This window comes from Chiloscyllium plagiosum, chromosome 7, assembly GCF_004010195.1.
Source record: "Chiloscyllium plagiosum isolate BGI_BamShark_2017 chromosome 7, ASM401019v2, whole genome shotgun sequence".
Lineage (NCBI taxonomy): Eukaryota > Metazoa > Chordata > Chondrichthyes > Orectolobiformes > Hemiscylliidae > Chiloscyllium > Chiloscyllium plagiosum.
Genome location: NC_057716.1, coordinates 51,519,209 through 51,535,428, shown reverse-complemented (window position 1 = coordinate 51,535,428; position 16,220 = coordinate 51,519,209). Strand labels below are relative to the sequence as shown.

Here is a 16,220-nt window from a genome sequence, read left to right as displayed (position 1 = left end):
GCTAAAGTTATTTCTCAAAATATGTACTGTATGATTAAGAAGATCTACAGTGTTTACTCTTTACATTGTCAGAGCTCTGATACGGGGAAAAAAATAGAAAAATCAAATTATTTTGTACAGTGAGAATATTTTAGTTTGCTATCAAACCCTGGTTTTGCATTCTAGGCACAAATTTCAATGAAACAGATAGAAACATAGAAAATAAAAGGAATAGGCCTTTCAGCCCTTCAACCCTGCTCTGCCATTCAATCATGATTATCATCCAACTCAGTATTCCGTTTCTGCTTTCTCCCCATACCCTTTGATCCTTTTAGCCTTAAGAACTGTAATCAATCAATCTCCTTCTTGAAAATATTCAATATTTTACACTTGGTCACTTTCTGTGCCAGAGAATTCACTCTCAGGGTGTACAATTTTCTCCTCAGCTCAATACTAAATGGCTGAGACTCATGAATCTGGACTCCCCCATGTATGGATGAGAACAAGATAACCTTCACGCTGCCTACTGTCATAATCTGATTGGTTAAATGACATCATCACTCGAAGAAAGGGAGGAGAAGAAATCCTTTTAAAATTCTGAGTCTGTTCTGTAACTGAGAAGTTAGTTCATTATTTGTACTGCTGCAGTAAAAAGAAAATAAAAATGACAAAACTCAACTTGACAATGTGCCTGATGCAGCCTTACACTATTAACCCAAACAGAATCAGCACCTTTCCTGTATGAGCCTGTTACTTCAGCTGATCAAGTGGAAGTTAAAGACACACGAAAGGATCATTTCGTAACTTTCTCATAGAAAATATTTAGCAAAACCGTTACTTTAAATGCAGCTTAAAGTGGATCATACACATGGAAAAAGAATGTCCCAAGTTGACAGGGTTTAAGGTGCTCCTAAGCCTGCTTGGATGTTGCCTCTTGGACATCTAATCATCAGCAATATTGAAATATAAAATAATTTGTTTAACACCACACAACTCTGTATTGGGTAGTTATTAGCCCTGGATGCTCAGCAGAGTGCAAAGCATCTGATGTGTCAAGCTGTGAAAAACAAGATATAATCAGGCAGTCGGGCAAAGGCTTTCAAAACAGAAAGCTCCATGCTGTCAGGCCGTAAAGGGCTGTAGAGGAGAAAAGATACAAGTGACTTTATCAAGCGAGAGAATACACTGATGTTGAGAAATGTGCTGTGTGCATTATGGAAAGTTGTACATATTGAACAAAGTGAATCTAAACAGAGCTCTTTATTAACATAGCCCATGTGTTGTGAAATATAGCAGCTCAGTTTTTTTTAAGCTTCATCTTACCGAATGTTTGCTTGGCCTAACGTTGGAGAGATTGAAGGAATGCATATGAAAGGCACAATATCTAATTAATTTCCTGCAGACTTCAATTTGTAACATCAAGTTGGCTTGACACCCAAAACTTTTAATTTTATTTGGGCAGTCACATATTGGAAGAAGGAATGAAGAGCATGATAACATGAATAGCTGTAGCTGAATTCATTGTGTTGCGTCATTTTGAGTGGATCTTAGCTGATTAGAGAATGCAACGTGATGACGAGTCAGGAAGTTTGAAAACAGCACAGTTTGAATTATGTGGAGACTGGCATACAAGAATTCCTCTGCTTCTCTGGGGAAGGACGGATTTGAAATGAAACAAACTGAGGTCCTTCTTTAATAAATTTGAGTGCTTATGAAATGCCATCGTCTCATACCTGTATTAAGAACACTGGGAGCAGCAGAGGGAGCAGTACCCAATGAAAGTCCTGATAATCCCTGCTGGAGGCTGGCTGCAGCAGACGGTGAAGCAACAGCAGATAGTTGAACCTATAAAGAGAACAGTGCTTGTCTAAGTATCACAAGGAATAAATTAACTCCAACTTAAAATAACAAGTTAAATAACACATTAAAGTTTAATAATTTGAATTATGGCATTGTCATATTTATACAAAAATAGATGAGAGCTCCGATTCTGCAGTAGTAACGGTGGCAAAACTGTCACACTTCTGAAACAGGTAGCAATTTCTGGCATAGACACAGGCACTTAAAGGTGAAAATCCAAAGTTGCCTCAGTGATTCTGTACTTCATTCCTCATAACATGCTTTGCTGGAGTCCCCCCACAATGCAATCAAATAGAAATCCCTGAAATGATGAAACTTGCCCTTTTATACTGTTAAACTTGTTGCAAAAGCACTTCAGCACGTTACCTTTTAAAATATGGCATAACCCAGATTTTTAATGTCACACTAAGTTCATGATTACTGAACATCTTCACTTGGCACTGAAATTTTTTATGGAATATAAAATGTCTCCATTATGATTTAAAAAAAGATATTTCAGCTTCTACAGAGAAAACGCAGAAGATTAATTCCTCATGTGGAGAGCCAGCAGGGATATAATGGGAAGAATAGCCTCCTTGTGTGCAATAGCTTTTCGAAAATTCTACCTTAATGCCACTTCATGTGCATGTCATCCACTGACTATGTAAATTTTAAGTTAAAAATTCAGAGCAAGGTTACTGCTTGATTTGTTGTTTCAAGAATACTTAATTTTGATTGGCTGCCCAGCCAGCTTGTGCGCAACACTGTTGCTTGACATCTCGATTTGCCCTTGCTTTGGTCTCAGAATCAAAGTGACATCAGGAGAATTTACATCACCCATTTAGAGATCAGTAATTTTTTAAGGGTAACCTGTCTTCAAGGTCATGATGAGCACTGTTGCTTTGTCACTGACTGGAAAATCAGCACTAACATTTCTGCAACTTCAGTCATCTTTAGCATAGTTACACTATAACACACTTGAAAATTGATAATAGCACAGTAAACGTTTTCAAATTTTTACTCATATAAAGTATCTGAATTATCAAAAGCATTTTAAGAAAAACATTATACTGATCATAACCACAAGAAACATATTTTTAGCAAAGCTGTATGTGTTCTCATGTTTAAAAATGTACAGATTGATTTTAAGGAAGAGAGATTGTAAAGCAAGATTATTGTAACACCAGAAATGTAGGTATGACTGTGGTCAAGGAAATCTCCTATCAAGCTGTATTCTGTAGACTATTAAGGTAAGCTCATCTTTTATCAGTTCATAAATATGCAAGTCACATTAATTCTCACAATTAAATATGAAAACGAGTATTTGAAAGTTTTGCTTCCTTCGAAGATATACACCTGTTCAAACAGTCAAATGCTTCTGAAATTTACTCCACATAAAAGTAAACTCAAACTTTTCATCTGTGTATAAATTAAACATTCCTATTAATATATTTTCAAGATTAAATTATTGAAATATTACCTCTGTGAAACCATCCTTTAATGGACTGGCTGGTGTGCCTGGTTGCTGTCCTGGAAGACTTATTTTTTTACCCTCTGCAAATGGACGAGTTGGAATTCGATGCAAGTAGCCATATCCAATGCCACACCCTAGGCTTAAAATAATTTGTACGTATTATTTTCTAAATTCTAGGAGATACAGTTTAAAAGGAGAAATAAAACAAAATCTGGAACTATTTAGCTGTCAATATTTGACGAGAGACCAGACAGCTTGGAGATTCATCACCTACTCAAAATGAATGATATACTAAAATACCAAGCTTACTTGCCTTTTAACTGTTTGCATGATTTCTAACAAAGTCAGCAATAATTGCCCATCCCTAAATGCCAACAAGGTGATGGTGCCTCTTTGTATTGCTGCAATGCATATGCTGTTGGTGTAACCACTGTAGACCAAGTGCTGTTGATAGGATACTTAAGTCCAGCACTTGCTGGCTTTATTTCACATTTGCATTGTTATCCCTCATCAAAATTCATTTACATCTTACCTGCCTTCTCCACCCCACGTTGTATTTGGTGTGATAACTACTTCCCGACAGTTATCTGTGTCTGTATTGTAGACATACAATTTCAAAGGTTTTCCTTCATGTGTCTCTATCAGAGAGAAGAGATCTTCAGACTAAGGGAAACAAAATTGTGTATCAGTAATGCTTTCTTGGAATCATTCAATAATTTACAAAAACATAAACAAACTAGGTCAAAGATCTTAAATTAATGTACTCCAGCATTTCCTGCACAAATTCTAAAGATTTTTGTCCACAACATTTATCACAGCATACTTATAATTCAGTTAGAACATTAATATAGGAATGTCAGCGAAAGTGGGATTCTTTGCCCAATACAGACAGGGACCTCAAAACTTCATTGGCATATGATCAACCAGATGACTTCTATTAAACCAAATTATGGTTGATAGAAAACATGGGTGGCTCTCTTAGAAACCTATAAACTTTTAAGGACTGTACAGAATAAACACAGGAAGGATGCCCCAATGACTGGGGAGCCCAGAATCAGGGGTCACAGTCTAAGGATACAGGGTGTACTATTTTGGACTAAGGTGAGAAATTTCTTCACCCTGGTATAGGTCAGTTTGTGAAATTCTCTCCAACAAAAGTGGATGAAGCCAAAACATTGAATGTTGCCAAGGGGGAAGCTCTTAGGGCTAAAAGAATCAAAAAAGAGAAAGAAGCAGCAGGGTAATGTGTTGGATGCTCACTCATGATTGCACTGAATGGGGGAGCAGGCTCAAAAGGCCTATTTCTGCTCCTGCTTTCTGTGTTTCTGTATTTATCCTAACTCCATATCTTCAAAGCAAAATATTTTGACAACAAGCTAGAAAAATCATCACTGCATCAGACACAATGGATTCTCACAGTAACATCATGAAAACCTTCATTTTTGTATTCAATACTTCATAGTTTTTAAGTGCCAAAAAATCTGGAATGCTCAACAAAATAAGAATTACAGCTTCACAATCAAGAGTTAAAAGGTAACTAACAGAATTTATGATAGAAAAGGGGAAAAAACTTTAAAACTCCTACTCGTATTTTGTGGACACTTCATCTGTCAAGTTAAAAAATAAAACAGAAGCTTGTGGTTATTAACTCAAATTTATATCTTATAAAATTCTCTCGACAGAAAATGAGGATAATTTTAGTTCCAATGCATAATACTGTACAAGTGCAGTTTTTCCAGATGACTATGATATTGTATGCCAGCAGAAAATCATACAATAATCAGAATGCTCAAATTTTGATGATTAGAAATTACTTAGAAGATAAACATTTTCTTAATTCTACAGGCTTTGTATATTTAATTCAAAACCATATTATCTCTTGTAATTACCTCATTCATGACAGTGTCTGCTCCAATTATATAATCTGTGTGAGGACGAAGACCAGCTAAAGCAGCCGGAGAATTTGGTTCCACTTCCTGATTTAAAAAAAACAAGTAGATGATAACATTACTTTATTGTTGTGTGATCATTTCAATTTATATTATTCTTCCAATATTGAACCTAAAAACAGTCACTTCAAAATTCATTAAGCTCGAGAAGACATCTCACCAAAATGCATTAAGAGTCAGTCCACCTAAACAAGGAATTTGCAGAAACATAACATTGCAATTAAGGTTTTTGTTATGACTGAAGCAGTAGGTGTATGCTGGTAATCTAGCCCCACTCTGCCACCAGTCACAACATTAGTATAAGTATGTTGATTCAATCACCAAAACATCCAACTCATCCTGCGCCAGACCTGACATGGCCCAACGTAACCACCCGTCCACAGAACAATTCAGGGCTGTCACTGGACACAGCAAGTCACCCTCTGGATTCAATCAGGCCTGCCTCTCCATGACACAACCAAACATCCCCTCCACATCCCCAGAACATCCATCAACACCTTCCCTGCCTGACCAGGTGCAACAATTCCCCACTACTGGACCTGACCTCCCACCTTCCCACGCTACTCCACCTATGTGGCCCCTGCTCAACAGCACCACTACCCTCCCACCAGATCCAAATTCTCCTGCCTAGCCTAACTCACCCTAAATACCACAATCCCTAGGCTGCACCTCCATACTTTCTGCTCTTACTTCCCTCGGTATCTTTGGATGCATCTAATCTCATCTGGTTAACTTATCACCATTAAGTACTGCCAGCCTTTCCAATATATTTGTATTATCAATTCTTAGGTGGTCCAGTGTCTTAACTAGTTTCTCTTTCACTATGACTTTGACAGCAGGTGTAATCTACTTTTTGAATACTTTAGCCATTAACCCCAGTCTTTGTACTTTCATCCCCTTACAGCCTAATCAGCTCCACTGCTCCTTAAAAAAATATAGTGAGTATTTATGCACTGTAGAAGACTTTTATATATCTTTTAATGCTGGCTGCCATTGTCTCCTCATGCTCTGTATTTTGTTGATTGATTTCCCATCCTAACATTACATAATCAGCCTGGTTCTCATTTGCATTGTCAAATAGACTCACATCATACACTTCATGTACCTCCGTCATTCAAGAAGGTCTGGTTTAGTCTGTCCTACTCTACCCTCTTTTAAGAATATATCTCGACTTCACCCAAAATATCAACTCTACAAAAGGTAGCCCATTAATCAATTAGTTTTCCCTGCTAATCTTTGATTCTAATTTCTTCAGATCTGGTGTCTCACTTCAAGGAAATTGGCCCTTCCCGATCAGATACTTTTACCGGACTTGGCCCTTGCCCTTTTCCATAGGTGGCCTAAATCTTATGATCACTGCCCCCAAGTATTGTCCTACTGACATGTGATCCACTTGTTTCTTCTCATTCCCCAGAACCAGATCCATGAATGCCCACCAGCTCCCACAATTATGAATACTCTACAATTTTCTTGCAAATTTGCTCTACTACGTTTTACTTCTTTTCTATCTAGTCAGTGGCCTTTAGAGGAGGTCCAGATGTAAGGTGAAGTCACCATAGTCTTGGTAGACATCCCTCTCATTAGAGAGGGACACAACTCTGATGGTTTAACCGGAGGGTCACTACGCTTAAGGAAGAGGAGAAGGTGAGAAGGAGAATCCTTCAAAGTAACCTCAAACAGTGCTGGAATTGAACCCAAACTGTTGGCATCACGCTGAATTGCAAATCAGCCATCCAAAGAAGCTAAGACACTCCCTGCTCTCCCTCCCTGCTCAGTTCCGGGGCCACTGTTGTTTGTGACATACATAAATGATCTGGAAGAGGGCATTGTTGATATGATCAGCAAGTGTGTAGATGACACTAAGATTGGTGGAGTAGCAGAAAGCAGAGGGGAGTGTCAAAGAATATAGATAGACTGGAGAGTTGGTGGAGAAGTGGCAGATGAAGTCTAATTCTGGAACGAATTATACAGTATGCGGAAGAGCCTTGGCAAAAGTTGATGAGCAGAAAGATCCATTGTACCCTGAGGATTGCTGCACAGGTGGATAGAGTGGTCAAGAAGGCATAAGGCATGCTTGCCTTCATCGGACAGGGCATTGAGTATAACAGCTGGCAGGTCATGTTAAAATTGTACACGACGTTGGTTCGGCTCCATTTAGAATACTGTGTACAGTTCTGGTCGCCAAATTACCAAAAGGATGTGGACGCTTTGGAGAAGGTGCAGAGAAGGTTTACGAGGACATTGCCTGGTATTGAAGGTGTTAGCTATGAAGAGAGGTTGAGGAGGTTAGGTTTGTTTTCATTAGAAAAAAAAGGAGATTGAGGGGGTACTTGGTTGAGGTGTACAAAATCACAAAGGGTATAGACAGGGTAGATAGAGAGAAGCTATTTCCCAGGGTGAAGGATTCAATAACGAGAGGTCACGCTTTCAAAGTGAGAGGTGAAAAGCTTAAGGGGGATACACACGGCAAGTACTTTACACACAGAGGGTGGGAGGTGCATGGAACGCGTTGCCAGCAGTGGTAGTAGAGGCAGGCACGGTAGATTCATTTAAGATGCGTCTGGACAGATGCATGACTAGGTGGGGAGCAGAGGGATACAATGCTTGGGAATTGGGCGGCAGGTTTAGACAGTAGATTTGGATCGGCTCAGACTTGGAGGGCCGAAGGATCTGTTCCTGGGCTGTAAATTCTCTTTGCTCTTTGTTCTATATGTAAAGGCACCTCAAATGTTTCTTAGCTCTAACCAAATAGTTTCTGTCCTTGACACCTCTAGAACATCCTCTTTCTCCAGCACAGGAATATTATCCTTAATCAATACCCCACACATCCTCCTTATGTTTCGCAAATCCCTTCTAACCAGGAATGTTCAGAATCCATTCCTAAACCTATGCCCATTCTCTTCTGAACCAGGTTTCCATTATTGCCACACCATATTCAAACAGGTTATTGGTATATGCAGCTCACACTTCATGCATTGTAAATTCAATTTAGGCCTTATTGCAATCCTCTGACCTCAGCCATTAGCTTACTCTTGTTGCTCTAGCATTACCATGTCTCCAAATTCTGTGTGTTTGTTTATCCCCTCCAATGTTAATTTTTGGCTCTGATCGCCATTCCTAATAGCACAAGTAAACTACCCTACAAGGACCTTCATTTCCACTCTGTTTACATTATCTCCTCAGTCCCTATTGGTATTTTCTACACTCCTATTTATAGCATTAATAATGTGCGGCACAGGGAGTAATTCAGGGATTGAGCTTTGAGGTGCTGTGTGTTAGTTTCTTTCTGAACTCCCTAATCCAGCCTGTAGGGCCACATCCCTTTTTTTTGTAATTATTCTGTTGGTATCAATATGCTCTACGACCACTAAATTTATTCAGCAGAACCACTGCCAAATGCTTCACCATCAATATTCTGGCTGTCACAACTCATTCAGAGATTTAAGGTTCTGGTCCATAAACAGACATCAGAGATTGAGTGTTCTCTGGCAAATGACTTAACTGGGTCAAAAGCCTTTCAGCACTGCAGGTGTACCTATGTCAGATGGATTGCAACGGTTCAAGGTGGCAGCTCAATACCACCTCCTCAAAGGAATAAGTGAGGAACAACGATGCTAGCTCAGCCCACATCTCATGAAATAAACCTCCCAAATCAAAGACAACCTGCAGAAAGATGTAATACAAAGGTACTTGAGGGTTCCTGTACATAAGATGCAGAGGGGCGGCACAGTAGCTCAGTGGTTAGCAATGTTGCCTCATAGAAGGGCTTATACCCGAAACGTCGATTCTCCTGTTCCTTGGATGCTGCCTGACCTGCTGCGCTTTTCCAGCAACACATTTTCAGCTCTGATCTCCAGCATCTGCAGTCCTCACTTTCTCCTCATACGCCAGAGACCCAGGTTCAATTCCATCATCAGGCGACTGTCTGTGTGGAGTTTGCACATTCTCCCCATGTCCATAAGGGTTTCCTCTGGGTGCTCCTGTTCCCTCGGTATCCAGGGATGAGCAGGTTAGCTGGATTAACCATGGGAAATGGAGGGACAGAGTACGGGGATGGATCTGGGCTGGATCTAGGCAAGATCCTCTTCGGAGGATCGGTGTGGATTCGACTGGCTGAACAGCCTGCTTCTACACTGTAGGGATTCTATGATTCTAGAATTCTGTAACTCGCACACAAGTGCAGCAGGTAATCAGGAAAGCTAATGGAATGTTGGCTCTTACTTCTCGGGGGTTAGAGTAGGGAAGTTTTACTGCAACTATATAAAGTGCTGGTGTGACCACAATTGCAGCACCGTGAGCAATGCTGGTCCCTTTATCTACAGAAAGATATCATTTCATTGGAGGCAGTTTACAGAGAGCTTGCTGAGATGATTCCTGGTATGGACAGATTGTTCTATGAACAAAGGCTAAACAGATTGGGACTCTAACTCGAGATGAATGAGAGGCGATCTCATTGAGACATATCGGCTTCTTAAGGGGCTCGACAGGATAAATGCTGAGAGGATGCTCCCCCTCATGGGAGACTCTAGGACAACTGGGCACAGTCTCAAAATAATGGGGCACCAATTTAAGACTGAGATGAAGAGGAATGTTTTCTCTCAGTGAGTTGACAGTCTTTGCAGTTCCTTGCCACAGAATGCTGTGTGGGCAGAGTCCTTGTGTATATTTAAGGCTGAGATAAAAATAGATTCTTGATCAGAAGGGGAATCAAAGGTTAAGGCAGAAAAACAAGCAAGTGGATGTGAGGAATGTTAAATTAGCCATGATCCTGTTGAATGACATAGCAGACTCAAGGGGGCCAATCAGCCTACTTCTGTTCCTATTTCTTATGGTATTATGTTCTAAATCCCCAAAGCCTGTCCACCATCAATTGTACTGCAAAGTGAACTCAAAAATGTGATAGAATACTCTCCACTTGTCCGAATGAGTTCAGCTTCAAGAATATTTAAGAAACTGTCCAAGACAAAAATAACCAACTTTGCTGAAACCCATGTAAACATTTAGACCCATCCATCACTCAGACTACAGTAGTATGGTGCATAATATGCCTCCACAAGGCAGTAGTTCACCAACACTTTTAAAAGGGCATCTCCTAAACTCATGACCTCTACTGCTTAGAAGAGCTATGGCAGGAGCATAAGTGGTTAGCACTGCTGCCTCACAGCACCAGGACCCGGGTTCAATTCCAGCCTTAGGTGACTGTGTGGGTTTCCACCAGGTGCTCTGGTTTCCTCCCACAGTCCAAAGATATGCAGGTTATGTGGACTGGCCATGCTAATTTCCCCATAGTGTCCAAGGATGGGCAGACTGTGGATTAAACATAGCAAATGCACAGTTATGGGGATGGGGCAGTGGGTCTGGGTGGGATGCTCTTCAGAGGCTCTGTGCAGACTCAATGGGCCAAATGACCACTCTCTGCACTGTAGGGATTCTATTATTCTATTAAGATCCCATCCAAGTAAGATATCAGCCGAGTTGGAAATATAATTGCTATTTCTTTGTCACTGCTGGGTTAAAAATCCTAGAATTCCCTTATTAACTACACACAGAGTCGGACACCATTCAAGAAGATATATCATCACCACCTTCAAGGTTCATTAGGGATGGGCAAAAAGGCCAGTCTTCCCATTGACACCCATATGCCATGAAGATTTCTTTTAAAATCACATTTAACTTGAGATGTGGAATATTTTAATAAGTTTAAAGAACTAAAAGTCACAATATAAGCGTATAACTTAATTAAAAAGGTTTAAAAAAACTGTTGCTCTCTTTATCCACTGACTAGAAACTAATGTCTTTAAAATCACTCCCAAATATAATTACTGATACTATTAAGGTAATTACACAAATTTACTTCCATTTTTAAGTAGGATTAGTGTTTTAAATTGCTTTAAAATTAAATTTAAAAGTATGTAATTTTGATAGTACTTCATTTTCTAACCAAAATTCAAGTTATTCCTCATAGCCCGTCTCTCTCAACTTCTATAGCAGAATTTACTTACCAACACATGCCACACATTTTCATTAGCTCCCTCAAAGCTGCAGAAGCGAATGCTGACTCCAAGCAAGCCTTGACCTCCCCACATGTTGCTGGGAGTTACTGTAGTTTCTCTTAGTTTGAGTGTCTTGCTGCTGTAGACAACCATTTTAATTGGTTTCTCCACATTGGCCTTCAAAAGTTCTTTCAGAGTATCATTGTCCTGATTCTGAAGTTGAAACACAGGAAATCTGCTTCAAATTTACACAGCAAATGTAACATAAATGAAATGATTCTGAAGTTGAACTGTGCTCATTACTCCCAAACCTCAGACCAAAGTGAAATCATTTACTAGGCATCAACAGTTAGCACCCATAAGTCACACTTTCTTGAAAAATGAGAGGAACAAATTGACAGTGCACACTTGCTGGCATTAAAATATAAGAGGTATTCTATTTGTAAAATTCAGAGTTGTTGGCACAAGGGGCTTTCAACCGTAAATATATTTGCACAGATGTAAGAAACAATTGCTATCATTCACATCTGTAGAAATGGATCGGCCTCACAAATTCACTTGCAAGGATATGCATTGTACACCCTGTCTGAATTGAGCATGTGACCACCATGACAGAGAGCAGCATCCTGACTAAAATAAGAGTAAATTTGCTGCTTTCTGGAATAATCTAAGTAAATTACAGATAGCTAATCATTTTGACCATTAGATTTTGTTGTAGTCCAAATAAAGTGGTATGCAGGTTTTCAACCAGCAATTAACAAGTTTCTTCAAAAGCCTTTAGGGCAAAAGTAAGTTCAAAAGGCTACCTATTAAAAAGTACTACTTTTATTCAATAATTTTCAAACAGAAAGCACCAAAGTGTATGTGCGTGGACAGTTATAAAGCTAATGCTTTCATCACATATTACACTGACTAATTATTTAGATTCTAGTATTTAAATCTTGTGGATATTAAAAGCCAGATTTAAAATAGAAATACTTCCGTGCACATATATACACATTCTAAACTGATAAACATTCTCAGAAAATCTATATGTTAGCACATCAAGTATGGAAATCGCAACAGAAGCAGCATTTTAAAAAAAAATTTAGAATCCACTACTCAATTAATTTGACCTGACAAAGTGAATACCACCAATTCTTCAATAAGTCTCTGAAAAAGGCATCTAGATACAAAATATGAAACAAAAAGATAAAAGTTATAGCTCATTCCATAAGAAAATAAACTGCTTACCAATCTAGCATCCCCAATAGAAACAACAAAATCAAAGAAAGGCTCCAAGCCAGCCCTGTGACCAGGGGAATTTTCTTGAACCTGAAAGCAGAAGATAAAGTAATACTTTTAAAATTTTAATAGTACTATGAAGCTCCTTGTATTCACTGATGTGATCAACTAAAAAGCATACAAAGATCAAAGTCAAAGTTTGAAACCCACAAGACAAATAAAGGAACAGCAGATCAAATTTCACAAACCATGGTGAAATTCAAACACAACATTAGTAGACCAGTCACTGGTCCCTCTTAACTGCAAGTTCATAACCATAAATAAATAAAGAACACTGAAGAGTGAAACAATAGTACTCAAACGATGAAAACAAAGTCCAAGAATATAATGAATTCCAAGATTTTAGTTTCTTCCCCACTGCAAGATCATTACTTGACCCAGAGATACCAATACATACCCAAATTTCTTGAACCCTGAGATCCAGGTGAATACAGACATTGACAAGCAAGTCATGAAGAACTTAATTTGTTCTTCACTGACCTTTCTTTTCAAGCAAAAAGTTGCTCCTTCCTTGCAGAAACAACACACAAGGCAAAATATTCTTGCCTTTGGTTCAAGAGGAGTTGTGAATTTGGTGCGCACACACACACACACACACACACACAGCCAGCATTTGCTGAAAAGCAATTTTAAACGTCACTGTTAAGTCATGGAAAGATAATTGAGAGCATTACCACGTCTGCATCTCCATGTTGTATTTTTGGTGCTTCCTTTTCAAGTCCAGGGAAAAAAAAAATCAATCTTTACAGTAGCAAACCCTCCTATGCTCTTCCAATCCTTGGACAGCTGAGATTGAATGCCAATTATTTTATAATTATTTATACTTCTATTTTTGGAAATATAAATTAAACAGTGCTTATCTGTTTATGGTAGCAGATTTCAAATGATTACAAAATTTCAGTCTGGAAATTCCTCTATTCATGTAATGCAAAGGAAACTCATGTTTCTGAATTGTTTAACCTGCAAACTTGGACCAGGACTGCATTCCAAATTTCTAGCTTTCAAGCTAGAACGACAATGAACTAGGACAAAATAGCGACACAATTACAGAAATGGTAGCTCAAACTTACTGTATGAAAATGAACTTCAAAAGATATCAGGGCTTTTATCTCAAAAACCTGCCTCAATGATTTCATCTATTCTGGGACGAAGTTAAACTGAATTCACTTTGCAAACAGGTTCCCAATGATATGACTATAAAGTTTGGTTTTGCCTTGTCTGTTGTAGTTAGTAATCAACATTGTTGTTTACTAACAAAATCAAAATCAGAAACCCCAAATATGTTGTATGTTGAGAGCTGGATGTCTATCAGTTGGACACCGAGCAAGATTTGGATATTTTCTTAAATTTCATCAGTGCAGTTTACAAAGATGATCTATTAGAAGCCAACAAGGGACATAGTCAGACAAATGAATTTCAAAGGCACAGTCTTTCCATGGAAGAATGCAAAATAGACTTTAACAGATGCATAAATGAGAGCAAAAATTCATTTTCCAAATTCCTTACTCAATGCTCGCTCTTAAATTGCTGGATTGTACTAAAATGCCATGTATGGATGGGCTCCTGGTTTAACTGGCAAGGCTTTTCAGGAAAAGATACCCATTTAGATGATATGCCTGCTTCTTTAGAAAATTCCTGGTGAATCATTCTTCTCCAGTGTCTTTGGTTCAAGTGGGACATTCTGCAATGGAGCAAAGGATGAAGGACACAATGATCATGAATATTTCATATGCAGGGCACAGGTGTCAATAATACACAAGAGTTGCAGATGGAAAGAATGGAATAAAGGCATTTATAGCAATGTGGCAGACAATGTGATTTGACCAGCAATAATAAATGAATGAATCCTGGAAATGCCTGGGGAACTGTTAGTGGCGCTCAAGTATGAATCAAAATATCATTATACAATGAAGTCGTCACCACAGTCCGAGAGGACCAGAGGGCTGCTCTCCAATTAGAAAGATGATTTGTGATGAATTTAACCTGAAGGTCACCATGCCTCAAATGAAGGGAGAGTGTGACCTCAAATGGTGTAGGAAATTAACTTACACCGTTGATGTCATCCTGCATCACAAACTACCTATCCAGCCAACTGAGCTAACCAATTCCTTGCAATGAAATATACCAAGATGAATAGCAAAGATTTCAAAGCAACATAAGAAACAATTTGAAAGGTGAAAATGATAGTGATTATTCTGAGAAAAGTTTACTAGTCACAAGAAGTTTTATCAAGAAATGAATGCATTAGACACAGATTCATTTAATAGTGCTATTTGAGATAATGATGGAGTGGAACAGCTTGATCAAAATACCATTTTGATTCACTCAGTAGTGATGATTGAAGGTAGATCAAGTTTCACTTCCTTCAGGTTTGGGAATGACAACACACAGAAGTCAATGAAAAGAGTGGTGACACAAACTGCTTCATTATTAGTGACGTAGTATCGAATAAGGGAGCTTTGCTGCTGACTAACCTTCCCATGGAAAAAAGCTCAAATGAACTGAACTTGATACACGATAAAGCAACTGTTTTTGGCAAGTCAATAAATCTGCAGTTTAACCAATCAAGGCATTCTTGCATCTCCTTTACAAAACTTCTAATTAGAGTCGATAAAGTGTGGCGTTGGAAAAAGTACAGCAAGTCAGGTAGCATTTGAGGATCAAGAGAGTTGATGATTCGGGCTTAACTCTTCATCAGGACTAGGGAGGGATAAGGGTGCTGAGAAATAAATAGGGAAGGTGGGGTGGGGCTGGGGGAAAGGTAGTTGGGATGGCGATAGGTGTCATTACTGCCTGGCAGAAGGGCATCATCAGGCTAAAAAGCCTCAAAGTCCAGTGAGCTCCATGCAATTCATAAGACCTTCCAAGATAATCTTCAATTCTGGAAACTTAGCATACTATAAAAATTGCTATAAACAGTGAAAAGGTCTAGATAAAGTTATAGGTTGTGATAGTAAGACAGTAGTTAAAAGAACAAGAACAACAAAGAAGAACAAAATACAATACAGCATAGGAACAGGCCCTTCGGTCCTCCAAGCCTGCATCGACATATTTTGCCCTTCCATACTAAAACTGTCTTCATTTACAGAATCCTTATCCCACTATTCCCTTCCTATTCATGTATTCATCCAGGTGTTTTTGAATGCTGCTATTGTGTCTGCTTCCATCACCTCATCTGGCAGCACGTTCCAGGCACTTATCATCCTTTGCGTGAAAACCTTGCCTAACAAATCTCTTTGAACTTTTTCAAACCCTGCACCTTGAACCTGTGTCCTCAAGTAATTGATCCCTCCACCCTGGGAAGAAGCCTCATTCTTTCCATTCTATCCATGCCATTCACAATCTTATAAACGTCTATCAGATCACCCCTCAACCTCCTGCGTTCCAGTAAAAACAAACTGAGTTTATTCAACCTTCCTTCATAGCTAAACCACGCCCCCCCCCTCCCCGCAACCAGGCAACATCCTAGTAACCTTTTCTGCACCCTCTGCAAAGCATTCATATCGTTCTCTTAATGTGGTGACCAAAACTGTACACAATATTCCAAGTGTGATCGGACTAAAATTCTATAAAGCTGCAGCATTACTTGCCTATCTTTATACTCATTGCCCCTTCCAATGAAGGAAGCATGCCACAGGCCTTTTTCTTTACTATGTTATCTACCTGCGCTGCCACTTTCAGTAGTCTGTGGAAGTGCACAGC

General features: G+C 39.0%; 1 protein-coding gene across 1 annotated transcript in view; it reads right to left on the bottom strand.

Moving 5' to 3' along the window:
- The window catches only part of gorasp2 (golgi reassembly stacking protein 2), a 43,262-nt gene that overhangs the window by 13,836 nt on the left and 13,206 nt on the right, over positions 1 to 16,220 (bottom strand). Inside the window, exons 2-7 of the mRNA XM_043693713.1 lie at positions 12,468 to 12,548; positions 11,244 to 11,447; positions 5,182 to 5,268; positions 3,825 to 3,955; positions 3,299 to 3,431; positions 1,713 to 1,824 (exon numbers count right to left, since the gene is read on the bottom strand). Coding sequence (XP_043549648.1) covers positions 1,713 to 1,824; positions 3,299 to 3,431; positions 3,825 to 3,955; positions 5,182 to 5,268; positions 11,244 to 11,447; positions 12,468 to 12,548 — 748 coding nt within the window. The remainder of the gene's footprint in view (positions 1 to 1,712; positions 1,825 to 3,298; positions 3,432 to 3,824; positions 3,956 to 5,181; positions 5,269 to 11,243; positions 11,448 to 12,467; positions 12,549 to 16,220) is intronic.